Source organism: Musa acuminata, chromosome BXJ3-8, assembly GCF_036884655.1.
Source record: "Musa acuminata AAA Group cultivar baxijiao chromosome BXJ3-8, Cavendish_Baxijiao_AAA, whole genome shotgun sequence".
NCBI lineage: Eukaryota > Viridiplantae > Streptophyta > Magnoliopsida > Zingiberales > Musaceae > Musa > Musa acuminata.
This window is the reverse complement of record NC_088356.1, coordinates 41,874,038-41,889,456: the sequence shown is the minus strand read 5'-3', so window position 1 is coordinate 41,889,456 and position 15,419 is coordinate 41,874,038. Positions and strand designations below refer to the sequence as shown.

The 15,419-nt window shown below is 40.7% G+C and overlaps 2 protein-coding genes across 2 annotated transcripts; one reads left to right on the top strand and one right to left on the bottom strand.

Annotated features, from left to right (window-relative positions):
- Positions 1–5,103: 5,103 nt before the first annotated feature.
- On the bottom strand, positions 5,104–7,732 carry LOC135644046 (heat shock cognate 70 kDa protein 2-like). Its single transcript, XM_065161424.1, has 2 exons — positions 7,438–7,732; positions 5,104–6,970 (listed from the first exon to the last, which is right to left on the bottom strand). Exons 1-2 carry the CDS (start codon positions 7,649–7,651, stop codon positions 5,235–5,237), a joined length of 1,950 nt encoding a protein of 649 aa, XP_065017496.1. The 5' UTR covers positions 7,652–7,732; the 3' UTR covers positions 5,104–5,234.
- A 1,765-nt stretch (positions 7,733–9,497) lies between these two features.
- LOC135644056 (heat shock 70 kDa protein 4-like) lies at positions 9,498–14,127 on the top strand. Its single transcript, XM_065161449.1, has 2 exons — positions 9,498–9,792; positions 12,176–14,127. The coding sequence occupies exons 1-2, from the start codon at positions 9,579–9,581 to the stop codon at positions 13,906–13,908; spliced, it is 1,947 nt and encodes a 648-aa protein (XP_065017521.1). The 5' UTR covers positions 9,498–9,578; the 3' UTR covers positions 13,909–14,127.
- Positions 14,128–15,419: the final 1,292 nt, after the last annotated feature.

The window sequence follows — 15,419 nt, the reverse complement described above, 5'->3', positions numbered from 1 at the left end:
TTATTTTTTTTCTAATCAGTATCCCTATTTTAAAAACTTAAAATATCTTTTTTAAAATTCATCTTTTTCTAATTAGTTTTCAACTGTTATAGTATTTTTATTTAACTCATTTATAATATTTTAAATAATATTTATAGTAATTATTGAGATGTCGAAAACACTATGAACTCTATTGAAAGATACTGAAAGTGACATTTTACTCTTTGGTTGTCATGGTTAAAACATTATAACAAACTAAAATACTATAATAGGTCACTGTAATATATATATATATATATATTAGAATACTTCAGATATTTTTTAATTAGGGATACTATTAGAAAATAAAATAAAATTATGGGTACTAATTGAGAAATATTTAAAATATAAATTTTTTCTTAGAAATTTACTCCTAAAAAATTACTTTTATATATAAATATATATGTGTGTCTTTGAATTGAGCTAAGTCTTGTGGATCAAATTGTGCAAATATGACTTTTAGGTATATCAGGGGGCAAAAATGACTAGATAGAATGATGATGAGATCATTTAAGTTTGAGAGGGAAAAGATAAGTTGACTGAAACAAATATGTCATGATTCTACATTTAGATTTTCCCAAGTGGGTTATCTTATCAAATGTGCAATTATATAGTAATTTCAAGTAAGTCAAATAGGGAGGAAGTCAGAGAATCAATTCTACCAAAATTTATGTGAAGAATATCTGAATCCAGTAAGAACTAAATTCCCCCCCCAAAAAAAAGAATAGTTTACTTTGGCAAGAAAATGACTTCCATAAATTGGGGTCTTTGTGAATATGAAGAAGTGTTTGTACTATGAAATTTTCAGCATGGTAAATTGAGTCACACTCAGATCCACATGAAACTAATTATGTAGCATTAGAAATGTGATGAAGTATGTCAAACTAATTCTGAATGCTTCAACTCATCATCACCATCATCTTAGAACAGGTTTGATGGATGATTGGTGAACCTTTTCCATAATTGAGATTTTTTGACTGTGATGTGCAGGCTCCTCAGAACCAGTAGATGTTACCACCCACTGCCCACAATGGCAGCAATAGCTTGGATGATTGAACATGGCCAGCTACTCTTCAAATAGATGTCCACCTGTGGGACCCCATGCCCTGAAACCCAAGCTCATAATTGCAGTAATTTACTTCTCTTGTCAAGTGGGACTCCATCTGAGCAAGGGCAATTGCTCCATGCCACTGAATCATTGACCTTAAAATATCCTCACATAGAAAAGCAAAAGCTCATTCATTGCATCTGTTCTCGAGAAGATTCCTGCTTCATATATGTCTTGCATCAGCCTATTCGTACAAAAGAGGTGCATAAAATAGAGGAAGAATTTGAAACCAAGGGAAAATTGTGACAACAACAGAGTCTTATGTTGCCCAGGGTATCTATCACCTTGTAGCTTTGGTTCTTTTCCAGTGTCTTCTTGTCATCTCCAAGTATAATAATGCACCTTCTCTGATATCTGACACTAGTCTTCCTCCACCATAAACAACCTGCAAGAGAATGCTATCTTGTTGCATATGGTATGATAAGAGTCTTCAAGGCTTTTATCATGGCATGTTTTACTTTTAGCATGTGAGGCCAAGAATCATGTAGAAATTGTCGTCGAGAGGATGAGAGGGATGTCTTGCATTCCTTTCTCCTTTCTAAGATTTAGTAAGCATTTCTTTTCAGACTACCACATCCCCCTTGCATTATTTCCTAATCAGAAAGTATTGTAAGGACTGACATGAAATCTTTTTGAGAAAAGCAAACAACAAAAGAATGAGAAGATAATTGGTGAGACTTTTAAGTGACCACTCATCTGATCTCCATCTGCGGAGATCAAACAGTGGTTATGAGTCTTAATTGCTAGAATAAAATACATGATTCTTGGCCTCACATTCATTCTTGCAATCTGCTCTCTGATCTTACTGATTGGCTATGGTTTGCAGCAGGCAACTACACTGTTAACACCATAAAGATTGATTCCATGAGTTAGGCCCTTCCAAATGCCTTCCGATATCGATCTTCTCCACAAGTCAATATCATGTTAGTTTCTTGAATTGTTTCAGCAGATTTATTATAGGCTTCCTAGATGAATAGAGTACTGCAATATGCAGCAATTACAGTTTTGTTGAACCCATTAAATCTGCAGTTGTTATGTAGCTCTCATCCTTATGATTCAAAATGAATTGTTTCAGCAGATTTAGTATAGGCTTCCTAGATGAATAGAGTGCTACAATATGCAGAAATTACAGTTTTGTTGAACCCATTAAATCTGCAGTTGTTATGTAGCTCTCATCCTTATGATTCAAAATGTTGATGCTGCAACCAACAAAGTATCAATTCAACTTTTCTTCTTATGATTGTAAAGGACCCTAACACAGTAACTACAGTGTGCCATGGATTGTCTTTTGTCTGCATGGGTCACCCTTGCAGAGATCCTATTCCTTTTTTTTTTTCTTGTTTGGTGATAAGACATGGTGCTTCAGTAGGGACAGTCTTTTCATGTGGCAAAACACTAGTTCTCATAATCATTTATATTATCCTGTATGGAACATGGATTAGACCAAATCAGGGTGCAGTTTCTCCACACATTGGAGGGAAAACAAAATGATTTTTAGCAGCTGATAGGTGCCAAATCCCAGTCTGTTAACTAGCTCACTGATGACAAAGATACTTCAGCTTGCTCATCTTCAAATTGGATTATGGATTAACATCTACAATTATTGATCAACATTTTCCTATTGTTTTACAACCATTCATTCACATGGAAGATGTACACATAAATAAATCAAACAATGACAAGACAAGATTGCTCTGCTTCCATAGCCACACAAGACCAGATTGATTTGCTTCCTTCAAACTATTACATTTGATGAGTGAAGACTTATATGTTTTTTTTGTGAATTTCAAGTGATCCAATTATCACCTTTATACATTGCCTGCAATATATATATAAATATAAATATATATATATATCATAAAGTCAACATTACCTGTCAAATCTGTTGACATCAATCAAGGTACTGGAACCCAGTAGAAAACAATATAAAAGCAGTGCTGGGGAGCAACACCTGGCCCAGGCTTCTCTTTCTGCCATCAGCCCCTTGAGCTGCATGCCTTCTCCATCATGCTTTCATCATGATGAAGAGTATCACAAACCAATCACCAGCCATCCACAGAAACCTACAAAACTGGGATGTATCTGAATTGGGCAACCATTAGTCCCAAAAATTAAACTATAAGAAAATGATACAATTCATATTAAATTCTAATATTCTATTTCACATTGAAGTTTCTTCATAAAATAGAAAATCACCAATATAAGATTTAAAATCATAATTAAAAAAAATGATTGGATGAATATAAAGGATTCAATTTAAAATTTTCCTTCTCCCTTCCTCCATTACAAATTTATACATCTGATTCTCTGAGGTGATAAGGATTGTGAACAAACTTATATTGTGTAGGGGATGAAATAGGCAACCACATATATTGTTCTGGTTCTTTTCATGGAGGATAAACATCTTACCTTCAGGAGAAATTTATGTGAGTTAGGTTGAGTCAATGTAACATGCAGAAATATGCAGAGATGTATAGATTGTAATTGACTTTTAATATCCTTTAAAAGCATTGTTATGATGGTCTGAATTTTAACAATCTTTTTATGTGTTTTAACATTTTTATTTTTTATTTGCAACTAGCAACCATAGGGATATATGTGGAAGATGTTAATACTTGGAGGGCTCTATTACAATTTTGTAGGAGTTTCATGAGAAGTGCATTATGGATTGGGATGCCTCTTGCTAAATTGCATCATGGACGCAGTTTCATATGAGCCAAAAGAAGGAATCATAGTGGTTAATATTCATGCGTAGTATTGCATCGATTGGGTTTATATTTGTGTTTTTCTGAAACTGAAGAGTTTATATATAATTCCACTGCAAGATTGTCAAAGGCACCATATTGTCAAAAACTTTTCCAGATCATGGAAATTCTTCAGGCAATTAACTACTCGCTTTCTCTTTCCAACTCTAGCATTAATGGATTTTATAGAACCTAATAAGAGCTCCTTTGCGCGCGCGCGCGTGTGTGTGTGGATGATCAGATTCTGATAGGATTCTGGGCAGGAAAGGTTTGGTGCAGTAGGGAAACCATGTATGAAAGAGATGGTATCCTTGCTTGGTTGTTTGTCTTTGAACAAGAACAATGACGATAAGTGTGTGAGACAGAAGGATCTCATGGTTGCCTGTGTGGAATCCCAGGAGCTCAATTCTTGTATCCGGCGCTCGACACCGCTACAGTTTATGTCATTATGTTGAATGTTTATTTCTATCATACATAAGATCTGTATGGTTTAATCAGCTTAAATGACTCTCTAAAATTTTACGAGGTGATTGTGAACTTTTTGGGTGCGTGTGTGTGTGAAAATTGTTGGATTGAATGTGTTGATGAGGTCTGAGAGAATTGGCCATCGTCTACTACTCATCATCCTTATCAGATAGATATAAGCATTGCTTTCTCTGTTGCATGGCCAGCATTAGTATTCATCATCCCTATCAAGGACGACTCATTATCTGCTATTATTTACCTTGGATGCTTTACGATGGCGATGGTGAAATCACAGTTTACTTTTTTTTTTGCAAAACTACTGCTATACGTAGGCTGTTGTTACGCTGAGGTTCTGATGCGGTTTAATTAAGCATAATTAGGAAATCTAGACGTGGGATTTGGGGTTGAATTTAGTGACCTGATGTGAATTTATTTGAATTTTAAATTTTGGTAGAATTTGGTAGACCTGATGTCACGTCTCCCAAAACAATCCCCATACTTAAAATCAAACTAATTTTATTTCTATTTGATCAAAACATTATCAGACTTGCAAATTTCGTGTTCAAACCCAAATCTCACCAGCATTTTAGCATAACATAAGCTAGTTTGGAAAAATGCATTTACCAGTATCTTACATTTGATATTCTTATTATTATAACACAGCTTCTAAAGGAGTATAAATGTATCGACAAAAGGCAAACTATAGTCAAACTGATTATGATCAATTATAAGGTATAAACTTATATGAACAGTATTAATATAATAATATAAGAACAACAAATATTGATATCTTATTGGGGCTTTAAGAAATAATAAAAAAATTTCCTTAAAACAAAAATGACTGACAGAATCAGAAAGGAATAAATTGGATTTATCACCGATCGAAAAAGAAATCTCACTCAATCAACTTCCTCGATCTTGGGGCCTGCGCCACCACCGCCATTAGATGGACCCTCTTCTTCGTCCATGCCACCGGCCATACCGCCGCCGGCACCTTGGTACATCTTCGCAATGATGGGATTGCACAAGTTCTCCAGCTCCTTCATCTTGTCCTCGAACTCGTCGACTTCGGCCAGCTGGTTGGCATCGAGCCACTGGATCGCTTGGTCGACTGCATCTTCGATCTTCTTCTTGTCGGCGGCCGGCAGCTTCGACGCGATCTTGTCGTCCTTCACCGTGTTCCTCATGTTGTATGCGTAATTCTCCAATGCGTTCTTGGCCTCGACCTTCTTCTTGTGTTCCTCATCCTCCGACTTGTACTTCTCCGCCTCCTGCACCATCCTCTCTATCTCCTCCTTGCTCAGCCTTCCCTTGTCGTTGGTGATGGTGATCTTGTTCTTCTGCCCGGTGGTCTTGTCTTCCGCTGACACGTTCAGGATGCCGTTGGCGTCGATGTCGAAGCACACGGTGATCTGAGGCACGCCCCTGGGAGCAGGGGGGATGCCGGAGAGTTCGAATTTGCCGAGCAAGTTGTTGTCTCTGGTCCTGGTCCTCTCCCCCTCATAGACCTGGATAAGGACTCCGGGCTGGTTGTCCGAGTAGGTGGAAAAGACCTGCTCCTTCTTGGTTGGGATGGTTGTGTTTCTCTGAATCAGCACAGTCATGACTCCTCCCGCCGTCTCGAGCCCGAGCGAGAGCGGAGTGACGTCCAACAAGAGCAGGTCCTGTACCTTCTCGTTGCCCTCGCCACTCAGGATGGCAGCTTGGACTGCAGCGCCGTAGGCGACGGCCTCGTCGGGGTTGATGCTCTTGCACAGCTCCTTGCCGTTGAAGAAGTCCTGCAGCAGCTGCTGCACCCTCGGAATTCGGGTGGATCCACCGACGAGGACCACGTCATGGATAGTGCTCTTGTCCATCTTCGCATCCCTCAAACACTTTTCCACGGGTTCCATGCACTTCCTGAATAGATCCATGTTCAGCTCCTCGAATCGGGCTCGCGTGATGGTGGAGTAGAAATCGACGCCCTCGAAGAGGGAGTCGATCTCAATCGTGGTTTGAGCTGTGGAAGACAGAGTCCTCTTCGCCCTCTCGCAGGCTGTCCTCAGCCTCCTCAATGCCCTTGGATTCCCACTTATATCCTTCTTATGTTTCCTCTTGAATTCTTGGACGAAATGGTTCACCATGCGATTGTCGAAGTCTTCTCCTCCGAGATGGGTGTCTCCGGCGGTAGCTTTCACCTCAAAGATCCCCTCTTCGATGGTAAGGAGCGAGACGTCGAACGTGCCGCCGCCAAGGTCGAAGATGAGGACGTTCTTCTCCCCGGCACTGCTCGCCTTCTTGTCGAGGCCGTAGGCGATAGCAGCAGCAGTGGGCTCATTGATGATGCGCATGACGTTAAGGCCCGCGATGACGCCGGCATCCTTGGTGGCCTGGCGCTGCGAGTCGTTGAAGTAAGCGGGGACAGTAACCACAGCGTTCTTGACGGTAGAACCAAGGTAAGCCTCTGCGATCTCACGCATCTTGATCAACACCATGGAAGAGATCTCTTCCGCAGCGAATTGCTTCTCCTCACCCTTGTACTGGACGACAATCATGGGCTTGTCCGCGGCGCCGGCAACGACCTTGAAGGGCCAGTGCTTGATGTCACTTTGAACAGAGGGATCATTGAACCGCCTTCCAATCAAACGTTTTGCATCTGAATGTTCACAATACAACAGGATTCTAACGTTAGTTCTCAAGGATTACAGAACACTAAATTGCATCACAAGCCTATCAGGAAGTGAAGGTGTTCGATGAAATAACAACACTGATTGATCTACCATTAGCTATCTTGAAGCACATCCCAATCGAACACAAAAAGACAACCATATGCCTAACTTTCCAGCATTAAGGACTCAAAGGCTTAATAGATCAAATTTATACAGCTCTAGACTCAAAATTAAACCTTCCACAAAGCATTGCGTGTCCATCGCGATATAAGAAATATCACATGGACGATACCACGATCGAAGCAGGAAGACAAACTAATCAATTTGGAAGCACTACGATTCATAAAAGCCAACATCAGATCCGCTCTCCCCAAACGTAATGCCTCAAACGAAAGGCCTTTTAACAACATCGCAAGGAGATTAGCATGTATCATCATAGATGAGGGGCACTCACCGAAGACGGTGTTGATGGGGTTCATTGCCACCTGATTCTTGGCGGCGTCTCCGATGAGACGCTCGCTGTCGGTGAAGGCAACGTAGGAGGGGGTGGTGCGGTTGCCCTGGTCGTTGGCGACGATCTCCACCCGGTCGTGCTGCCACACACCGACGCACGAGTAAGTGGTGCCGAGGTCGATCCCGATCGCCGGCCCCTCGCCCTTCCCGGCCATCTTGTCTCGCCGATTGGATTGCGCGCAAGAATCAAATAGAAGAAGATGAGAAATCGAGAGCAGCGGATTATGCGAAGGGGAAGGGGATGTGAGGACTATTTATAGTGAAGGGGTATGGGTGTTTCTGGAATGTTCTGGTGACCTCTCGACCCCTAATTTGAATGCGATATTGTTGCGGAAGGGTTGAACAAATCAAGTTGAAGAGGCTAACTGTTTTCATATTTCAATTCTTAACCATTTTGAATAATAAAAATATTCGGTGGGACGTTACCTTCTTTACCCCTCTTCTTAAATTAGAATTACTTTCTCATATTATTATTTTATTCACGGATGATAATCCTAATCCTTCGATTCGTCTCAAACCTTCAAATTCGAAAAATGAGATTAGCACCTACGCTAAACCTTATTAGCCTCTCAAGAAAGAAGAGGCTCGTGTCTCCTCACCTACGCTAAACACGTCGATGTATTAGGTAAGTCTGCTAAGGAAAGCTTGTGACATTAGCACCCAAAGACCCTATGTTATTCTCAAAGCAAAATTATAATAAAACAGGAAGATTTTAATTGAAAAAACTATATTGTTTAAAAATATCTCATCTTATTGATCTCAATAAATATATTTGTGGGATTTATATTTGAGTGTTATGTTTCATGAATAAGACGTATATCGAACTTCTTTTTAATATTTTTAAGTATTGGACTCGTATATCAAAAACCGATATCTATTTATTCTTAATAAAAATAATAGAAGATAATAACAATTATTGTAGAAGCTTATTTAAGTATTTTAGCTTGAATACCTTTATTCTGTTGAGGAAAATCTTTTCTCCTAAGCTTATTCAGATTAGGAGAAAAGATTTTCCTCAACAGAATAAAAAATTTTTCTCAGATTTCAAGAACACATATATTATCATATTTATTGATTAAATAAATGATACTAACGAAAGAAAAATTCATAGTACTCTTTGTAGTTGGCTGCAAGGTATGCGACGATTAAGTGTTCAGACAGTTGTTTTTACCAAAGAAGTCATCAATGAATTCAATAAGTGCCTATAATTCAAATTAGTTTATTCGTAGTGCATCGCACAGGTTGGAATCATTGCATTACTTTTTGTCATAATAATGCGTTTCCTATTTAATTTATTTTTCTTAAGCACGTTCCGATGCCATGGAGGCCTGCGTCCTCAAGCTTCAAAATTGCTCCCGAATGAAAATTAAAATTCAAAATATGAATAATTATTCAATGTATTTACTTGTATTTATTATTTTATTTTAGTTACTATTTGTTGTTAAATTCCATAAAACGCCAATCAAATTAATCTCAATTTTCTTTTATTTTAGTCATCGAGTTATTATTTTATTAAAAAATCAAATTTATAAGAGTTTTTTTTTGAAAGAAAGTTTTTATTTTAATTATTATAACTGAAAGCCACACAGCTGTATCCTGCTGCGGTGTGAGCGTTCACTTTGGAACGTTGAATCCGCCCTGTTGACTGGGAATTCACGTGTTTAATTGGATCGTCTCCAAAAGGTCGTCCGCCTGAGCAGGATCTACCCGTCGATTCTAGAATCTCACATCAAGCAACGATAAGGATATGGACGTTAAAGTTTTTATTTGAAATCCTATTTGAAGAGGATCCGTCTTACCACTGCCGCACGCGAACCGTTTTATGCGCCGCTTTGCAGACGGCGATGCGTTCACACGGACTTCGAGTCCGATTCCTTCTCGTCTAAGAAACAGCTAATCCCGACCGTCCATTCCAATTTGGTCGGGTGGCACCCACGAAGCCGCCCGAACATTCTAGAACCCTGAAATGCTCTTTATAACCACTCCCCTCTCGCTTCCATCGTCTCCTCCATTCTCACGCAAACCCTAGCGCCTCTCACGCCTCCTCCTCAACCGCGGCTCTCGTCCTAGATCTCTAGAGAAATGGCCGGTAAGGGTGATGGGCCGGCGATCGGGATCGACCTCGGCACCACCTACTCCTGCGTCGGGGTGTGGCAGCATGACCGGGTGGAGATCATCGCCAACGACCAGGGCAACCGCACCACCCCCTCCTACGTCGCCTTCACGGACACCGAGCGGCTCATCGGTGACGCCGCCAAGAACCAGGTCGCCATGAACCCTATCAACACTGTTTTCGGTGAGTATGCCCCTCGAGATCGCTTGATGATTCTTGAGATGGCTTACGTATGGTGATTTGGATCTGTGCTTTATATTCTGAACGATGTTAGCACTAGGTTTTCGTTATCATTCATTATTGATGAAAGATCTATGATTAATTTTGCTCCATTGGGCTTACTTGCACTAGATCTGGCTAGATCTGGAATCATTAGCTATTATTTTGTGATCGTTTACAATCGTGAGTTTGATCTGGCTGTTATGTGATATGTTTGCTTGGGTATGGTTCTTCTCTTTGGAGACGTTTTGGGTATGCTTGCTCGCAAGAACCAAATTATTAGAACCCTTCTTTCATTGGTTTGAATGTTTTCTGGTACATCTTTTGTAGTAGTTATGAGGTTTGTGACTAGATAACTCGCCAAGGAAATAAAGCAGACTATGTAGCTTCGAGTCAACAGATCATTTGCCTTTTGATACTTGCACCGTTTGTTATACAGAGCTTCAGGGATTTGGATATGGGTTGAGTTGCTGTGTTACCTGGATTTTGAATGTGCTCATGTACTTGAGGCCTCTGTGATAGTGTCTTTGATGCTACTTACAAGAGAAGAAAGCACACTTTTATATTGGTTTACGATAGCGCTAACTGGGATAAGGGTATTATCTAATAGATGTTTTTGCAGCAGAGTGGGGAAGGAAATAAAGATATGCTTGGGATAATAGCAGAAAATTCATGAAAGGAAGAAGAACCAGTGAATATTAGCTTATTAATCTACTGCATGATACTTTAGAACTATTACAAAAAGTTTGCTTGGATTACTCTTTCGCACTTCCTGTATATCAGCTAGTTGGCGGTTTGACTTGGTCCTACTTGTCATAATCATGACAAAGAGAAATCAATAGCTGAACTCTCTTTGCTTTGTTCTTTTTCTTACAGAAAGCTAAAATAGGTATGGGTCTTTTAGGTATTAATACGAGCTTATGAAAATAAATAGTCAGAATGATTTCAATAGGATTTGAAAAACATAATTTGAAAGTTTCCCAAGCACTAGTTTTAAAATGATTCAATAGGTCATATAGTGAACGACTGTAAAGGCCATTGTAAATTGTTATTAATGCTTGAATTGTATGTTCAAGGCAGTGCCATTTGGAGTTCATGAGCTGAGAAATTTAGTCAAGAGGTGCTAATTCTAGGACAAAACAGTGGTACATATGTGTACTCTTCCGAGATGCTATTGTATAACATTTAACCTGTATATGCTGACTTAACTTGATAACCCCAAATTAATTATGAAACCACAAGCAATCACCAGTTGGCATCCAACTGCTCTTCCTTGTTTGTAGAAATAGCAGATTTGTAATTCTCTCATTTATAGGCATAACATGTAGCCATGTGTTTCATTTTAGCCTGGAGTTCTCCTTTGACAATATAGCCATCCCTACCCTACCATCCAATCCCACAAACCTCTTATGAATTCATGTTTGATCACAGCAGAGGAGAGGCAAAGGCCTCTACCTCAGTGTCCTGGTTATTCACAGAACACGAGAAGCAAATGAAAAAAATATCATCTTCTCTCTGAAGAAGTCAAAGAATTTCTTAGAAAATTCTGCACGATCAATTGATTCCAAACCAAGGATTCTTGTTTTTTTACATCCAAATGGCTCCACATGTTTTATTTACTTTCATTATTTTTATAATCCAGTAATCTTATGTTCTTGTTGATCTTATTTTTTGCTTCTTTCACTTGTGCTCAAGTATGATTTGTTCTCACTTTTACTTTGGTGCAGAAGTCTTGACTATAGGCAATAATTAATTTTTTATTATGTTTCCTTGCTTCATGGCTATATAATGCTTTCTTTAATGCTAGAACCATATAATTCGTGGTTCTTCAAGGATATCTTTTATCATGGTTTTGAAACAAACTCATTTCATGTGCTGTGGTAATGAATTAGTTGCTGCAAGTAAGGTTGTGATGTCAGTTTCTTCTTATGTGCAACTACAATTTTGCCAAGATTGATTTAGCCATGAAACTCTAGAATGCTTGTTGTCTCTTGTCTGCTTCTTTCTGGCCAGTCTAATGCTGTATTCATAAAAAAAAGTTTTTTTATTGGATAACCTCTAACAGATGCGGCTATCTTCCTCTCAAGTTACTAAATACAGTAACAGTGTCTAGAATCTTTGATAATGACAAGGAAATGCTTGGCAGTCCAATTAATATTGATAAAAGAGTTTTGCTTGTTGGCACTCATTTAAATGCTTAATGGTTCATATTTGCACGTTCTATTGCATTGCTTAGTTTGCCCATTTTGGCATGTGAAAGATTGCTTTACCTATTTTATTTTCTTAGAAACCTTTAGTTGTTGTTACTTTGAAAGTGTAGTGGCTCATATGTTCCTTCTCCTTCCAGATGCAAAGCGATTGATTGGAAGGCGATTCACCGATGCATCTGTCCAGAGCGACATCAAGCTCTGGCCTTTCAAGGTCACTTCTGGTCCAGGTGACAAGCCTATGATTGCTGTCCAGTACAAGGGGGAGGAAAAGCAGTTTTCTGCTGAAGAGATTTCTTCCATGGTCTTGATGAAGATGAAGGAAATTGCTGAGGCATACCTGGGATCTGTCGTCAAGAATGCTGTTGTCACTGTTCCTGCTTACTTTAACGACTCACAGCGCCAGGCCACTAAAGATGCTGGTGTCATTTCTGGTCTTAATGTTATGAGGATTATCAATGAGCCCACTGCTGCTGCTATCGCTTATGGTCTTGACAAGAAGGCTAGTAGTGTTGGTGAGAAGAATGTCCTCATCTTTGACCTTGGTGGTGGCACCTTTGATGTCTCTCTTCTTACAATCGAAGAAGGTATTTTTGAGGTCAAGGCTACTGCTGGTGATACTCACCTTGGTGGTGAGGATTTTGACAACCGAATGGTAAACCATTTTGTCCAAGAGTTCAAGAGAAAGCACAAGAAAGATATAAGTGGGAACCCTAGAGCTCTTAGAAGGTTGAGGACAGCATGTGAGAGGGCAAAGAGGACTCTCTCCTCCACTGCACAAACCACAATTGAGATTGATTCCTTGTACGAGGGTGTTGATTTCTACACCACCATCACCAGAGCCAGGTTTGAAGAGCTTAACATGGACCTGTTCAGGAAGTGCATGGATCCTGTCGAGAAGTGTTTGAGGGATGCCAAGATGGACAAGAGCAGTGTCGATGATGTGGTTCTTGTTGGTGGGTCTACCAGAATTCCAAAGGTTCAGCAACTGCTGCAGGACTTTTTCAATGGTAAGGAGCTATGCAAAAGTATTAATCCTGACGAGGCAGTTGCTTATGGTGCTGCTGTTCAGGCTGCAATTCTTAGCGGTGAGGGCAATGAGAAGGTTCAGGACCTGCTTCTGTTGGATGTCACGCCTCTCTCTCTTGGTCTGGAGACCGCGGGAGGAGTCATGACTGTCTTGATTCCCAGGAACACCACCATCCCCACAAAGAAGGAGCAAGTCTTCTCTACCTACTCTGACAACCAACCCGGTGTCCTGATTCAGGTTTACGAGGGTGAGAGGACGAGGACCAGAGACAACAATCTGCTGGGCAAATTCGAACTCTCTGGAATTCCACCTGCTCCTAGGGGTGTTCCTCAGATCACCGTTTGCTTTGACATTGATGCCAATGGTATCTTGAACGTCTCTGCTGAGGACAAGACCACCGGCCAGAAGAACAAGATCACCATTACCAATGACAAGGGTAGGCTCAGCAAGGAGGACATCGAGAAGATGGTGCAGGAAGCGGAGAAGTACAAGTCGGAGGACGAGGAGCACAAGAAGAAGGTGGAGGCTAAGAATGCTCTGGAGAACTACTCTTACAACATGAGAAACACCATCAAGGATGATAAGATTGCATCCAAGCTTGCAGCTGCCGATAAGAAGAAGATCGAGGATGCCATTGATCAGGCAATCCAGTGGCTCGACGGCAATCAGTTGGCAGAAGCTGACGAGTTCGAAGACAAGATGAAGGAGCTGGAGAGCATTTGCAACCCCATCATCGCCAAGATGTATCAGGGTGCCGGTGCTGACATGGGTGGTGGAATGGATGATGACGCACCCTCTGCTGGTGCCAGTGGTGCAGGTCCCAAGATTGAGGAGGTGGATTAAGTTCGGCCGTCCTTGATGTTGTCTCAATGGTATCTCGTTCTCGCTTTAGTTTCATTGAATGTCAAATTTGAACTGTTGGGGTTGCTATTGGCCGTATGTCATGGGCCATGCCCTCTTATTTTTGAACTATTATTGTTGCGTCAGTTTTACATGAAGTCTGCTTATACCTTTTTCTGAAACTAATTACACTTCGGCATTGTCGAGTCAAATGATACAAAATTGTTAGCATTGGGTATGCGATTTATGTAGCCAACACATCACTCTCTCTCTCTCTCTCTCTCTCTCTCTCTCTCTCTCGCTCTCGCTCTCTCTTTCTTCCCTGGCGCCATGGCTAGAACCTCACCCAAGAATATAAAAACATAAAAGCCACGAGAAAGCAGACGTATCATCACTCCGTTCTCTTTTGCCGAAAGAGAAGCAAGCAGTCTCCAAACCAGTTGTCTGTTCCCGTACATGTCCATCCACCTAACTTGGACCAGGTGAGCCTTCTCTTTGCCTTTTTCTCTTTGTCCATTTCTTTTCCCCTCATCAGCTTCACACCAGTGTTGCTAATTTCTTTCTTTGTTACTTCTGTCATTTGCTCTCTATGATAGCAACAAGCTTATCATCGGGGTAGCAGTAGCAATGGCAGCGGAAATGAGGTTCCGCAGCTGCCATCGACTTGGACCGGTGGGAGCAGGGAGTTGGGGTTGCTGGCTCAACCCAGTCGGAGTCCATGGCGGAACGAGCTTGGCATCTTCGGGGTTGTCGGCTCGACCCAAGCAAAGTCCATGGTGGAATGAGCTTGACATCTTCAAGTCCATGGCTGAACGAACTCTAATGAGGGAAGAAGTTATTAACGTCTTGATCAACTCGATATTGTTTGGACTCATATGTGTAGGGTTGTCTAAGGTGCCTATGCGGTGGAAACGTTGAGCCCTCGAGGTGCTATCTACATGAAGACTGAGCTCGGGAGAGATTTCTAGACCTGATCCGTTCGATGCTCGTTAGTTATCCGAGATATACGAGTGCAGTCAAAAAAGATAAGCTCCTCTTCATTGTGTTGTTGAAGACGAGCTTTTATATCTGATCGTAAAGGGACATAATATTTTATAACCGCCTCCAATAGCCTCCCCTTGGCCTCTTATCTATGTGGGTGACAAGGGAGGGAGTAGCCTCTAGCCTCTATTTTAAACTTTTATTCATGTGAGTAGACGGGTGGAGGGTGATATTCGTCTTCTTCTTTCACCCTAGACACCACGTGGTTGTTACATGTCAGATGACGATTAGTTGACATTGTACTCCCTATCATTTGTCCTCCTCTAAAGGCATGCCTCAGGGCTCATAGATCTTCAATCCATTGTCGACCTAGTGGCATGTTTAGTTTATCCAACACAAATTCATCCTGCACGTCTAGTCTATCATGCACCTCATATCGTCTAACATGAGTTCATTTGACACATCCATTTATGATTGTCTCCCCTAGCGTTGCTGGTTGCGATCAATTACCGACCTGGCCCCCGTATCATCGA